The sequence below is a fragment of the Loa loa genome (genome assembly GCF_000183805.2).
Source record: "Loa loa unplaced genomic scaffold supercont3.1009, whole genome shotgun sequence".
Classification (NCBI taxonomy): Eukaryota; Metazoa; Nematoda; class Chromadorea; order Rhabditida; family Onchocercidae; genus Loa; species Loa loa.
Window position 1 is genome coordinate 2,840 of NW_018109189.1, and position 2,623 is coordinate 5,462.

Consider the following 2,623-nt stretch of genomic DNA (forward strand, 5'->3'; position numbering starts at 1 on the left):
TATTATTTGGTTCAATCTTCTGTTATGCATCGCTTCAGTTCAAAATAGTCCAGGTAAGAAATATTCATTTTATGTTCAACGGAAGGTCCACAGTTAGGGCATACTTCGGTGAACACATGAAGCGATCACAAAGTTCATTAAGTCAATAAGATCACTCGGGCAATGAGTATTTCTCAGAAAACTTTAACATCCATGGCAACTTGGATTTAGAATAAAGTGCTTTAGATACAGTTACATATAACAGTGGATGGGAAGTACTAATAGACAATTACCAGGGACAAGCAGTAAAGAATTATTTAATGATATATTTGATAGGTTTAATGAATGATGCTGACACAGTCATTTTTAATTTATATTCATTAGTTAACATATAAAATATTTGTAAACATAAAGGTACATACCAATTTTTCAGTCGAACAGAAGTATGAATGTTATTATTGTAATGCGATTATGAAGACGTCGAAGGAATATTCAAAACACCTTGAAACGCACAACGAACAAGGTTTATATAAGTGCACTTGGCCCATATGTGGAATGAAATTCCCTGCCGCAAAGGGACTTCAAGAGCATTACGAAAAACACCCAACTAAACTTCTATGTGAAATTTGTGGCTGTTTGCTTCCTTCCAAGCGTGCACTACAAAGGCACGAGAAGCAACACCGCGGTATTGGAAGTTAGTTTTGCAAATTTTATGCTTAGCAAAAGAACTTTTTAACGTATTTGTTCGCATGAAAATGTATTGCAAAACACTTACGACAGTGAAGTGGCAATTCAAAATTCAATACTTACTTCAATATTCTTCTAACCTCAGTAAATAGTGATAAATGCATGGAAAAAATAGTACGCCATTTGATCACGAAACCAAAGGACTACTAACCGCTCACTTCGTTTGACTCAATGAGGTAATTTTAGGCCCAACGAAATAAAATCCGCATTTAGGGCATACTTTGGTAGACACACGAAACCATCACACTACCGATCAAAACTCATTAGGTAAGCAGGATCATCCGGGCAACGAGTATTTCTCAGAAAACTTTAACATCTACGACAACTCGGATTTAGCACTAAGTGCTTCAGTGCATCTGAAAGTTACATATAACAGTGGATGGGAAATACTAATGGACAATTACCGGGGACAAGCAGTAAAGAATTATATAATGACATATCGTTTTAATCCTTTCAGTTTATGTTTTAACTCAATTGCATGAAGATCTAAGCTACAAAGAATCCCAAATCCGAACCCCATCTGGTTGCAGTGAAAAATTCAGCATTACCTTTCATCCGACATTCTTCCATTGGAGGCAGCACTGAGAATGAGCTCTTTGTTTAAAAAGAAATATATGATATACTTTAAAAAAGTGAATCCCGTAATCTAAGTTAATCATAATGTAATTTGATAGGTTTAATGAATGATGCTAACACAGTCGTTTTTCAATTTATATCCATTAATTATCATATAAAATGGTATTTGTAAATACAAACGTCATACCAGTTTTTCAGTCAAACAGAAGCATGAATGTCGTTATTGTGATGCGACTATGGAGACGTATATGGAATATTTAAAACACCTTGAAACGCACAAGGAACAAGGTTTATATAAGTGCACTTGGCCCACATGTGGAAAGAAATTTCCTTCCACAAAGAGACTTCAAGAGCATTACGAAAAACATCAAACTAAACTTCTATGTGAAATTTGTGGCAAATTCTATTCTTGTATGCAGTCACTACGATTGCACAAGCGGACATACCACGCTATTAGGGGTTAGTTTTGCAAAGTTTACTTAGCAAAAGAGTTTTTTAACGTATTTCTTCGCATGAAAATGTATTGTAAAACACTTACGACAGTGAAGTGGCAATTCAAAATTTACTGCAAAATTTTTCTAACCTAAGTAAATAGTGATGAAAATAGTACGCCATTTGATCCATGAAACCAAAAGGGTACTAACCGCTTACTTCGTTTGACTCAGTGTGATAATTTTGGGCTAAACGGAATGAAATCCGTATTTAGGGCATACTTTGGTAGATACACGAAACCATCACATTGCCGGTCAAAGCATATTGGGCAAACAAGATCATTCGGGCAGCGAGTATTTCTCAAAATACTTTAATATTACAACAGTTATTTTACAGATGTTAAAAAGTATGAGTGTCCACATCCCGATTGTAATGCGATCATCCAGGGCAAAAGCGAATATGAAAAACATTTCCAAAGGCACAAAAAACCATTTCGCTATCAATGCAAACATCCCGGTTGTGGAAGAGAATACCGCTGTTCATCGGGATTTTCCAAACACAAGAAATCCTGTCAATACAAACAGAGTAAAAAGTTCCTCAATTTCAAGCAATCGCTGAGATGACATAACAAATATTCCATCAGAGCTTCTAAATTTTGCAAATTCAGCAGTTTTTAGCATTTTTATCTATCTGAAATGAATGCACGCGAAAATATGTTGTGAAATATCTATGACCATGGAGTGGAACAAATTGTTCACTTTCTTTGGCACAATGAAGTGATATCTAAGAAATGTTCATTCCAGGTCCAACGGGAGGAAATCCGCAGTTGGGACATACTTTGACAGACACACGAAACCATCATTTTGCCTGTCAAAGTTCAGTAGATCAA

General features: G+C 35.6%; 1 protein-coding gene across 1 annotated transcript; it reads left to right on the forward strand.

The window, feature by feature from the left end:
- Positions 1-1,500: 1,500 nt before the first annotated feature.
- Positions 1,501-2,357, forward strand: LOAG_14448 (hypothetical protein; the record flags this gene model as incomplete). The annotated part of the gene is made up of 2 exons (XM_003149945.1): positions 1,501-1,761; positions 2,131-2,357. Coding segments are annotated over 2 exons (488 nt in total), but the record flags the coding sequence as incomplete, so codon positions are not given.
- Positions 2,358-2,623: the final 266 nt, after the last annotated feature.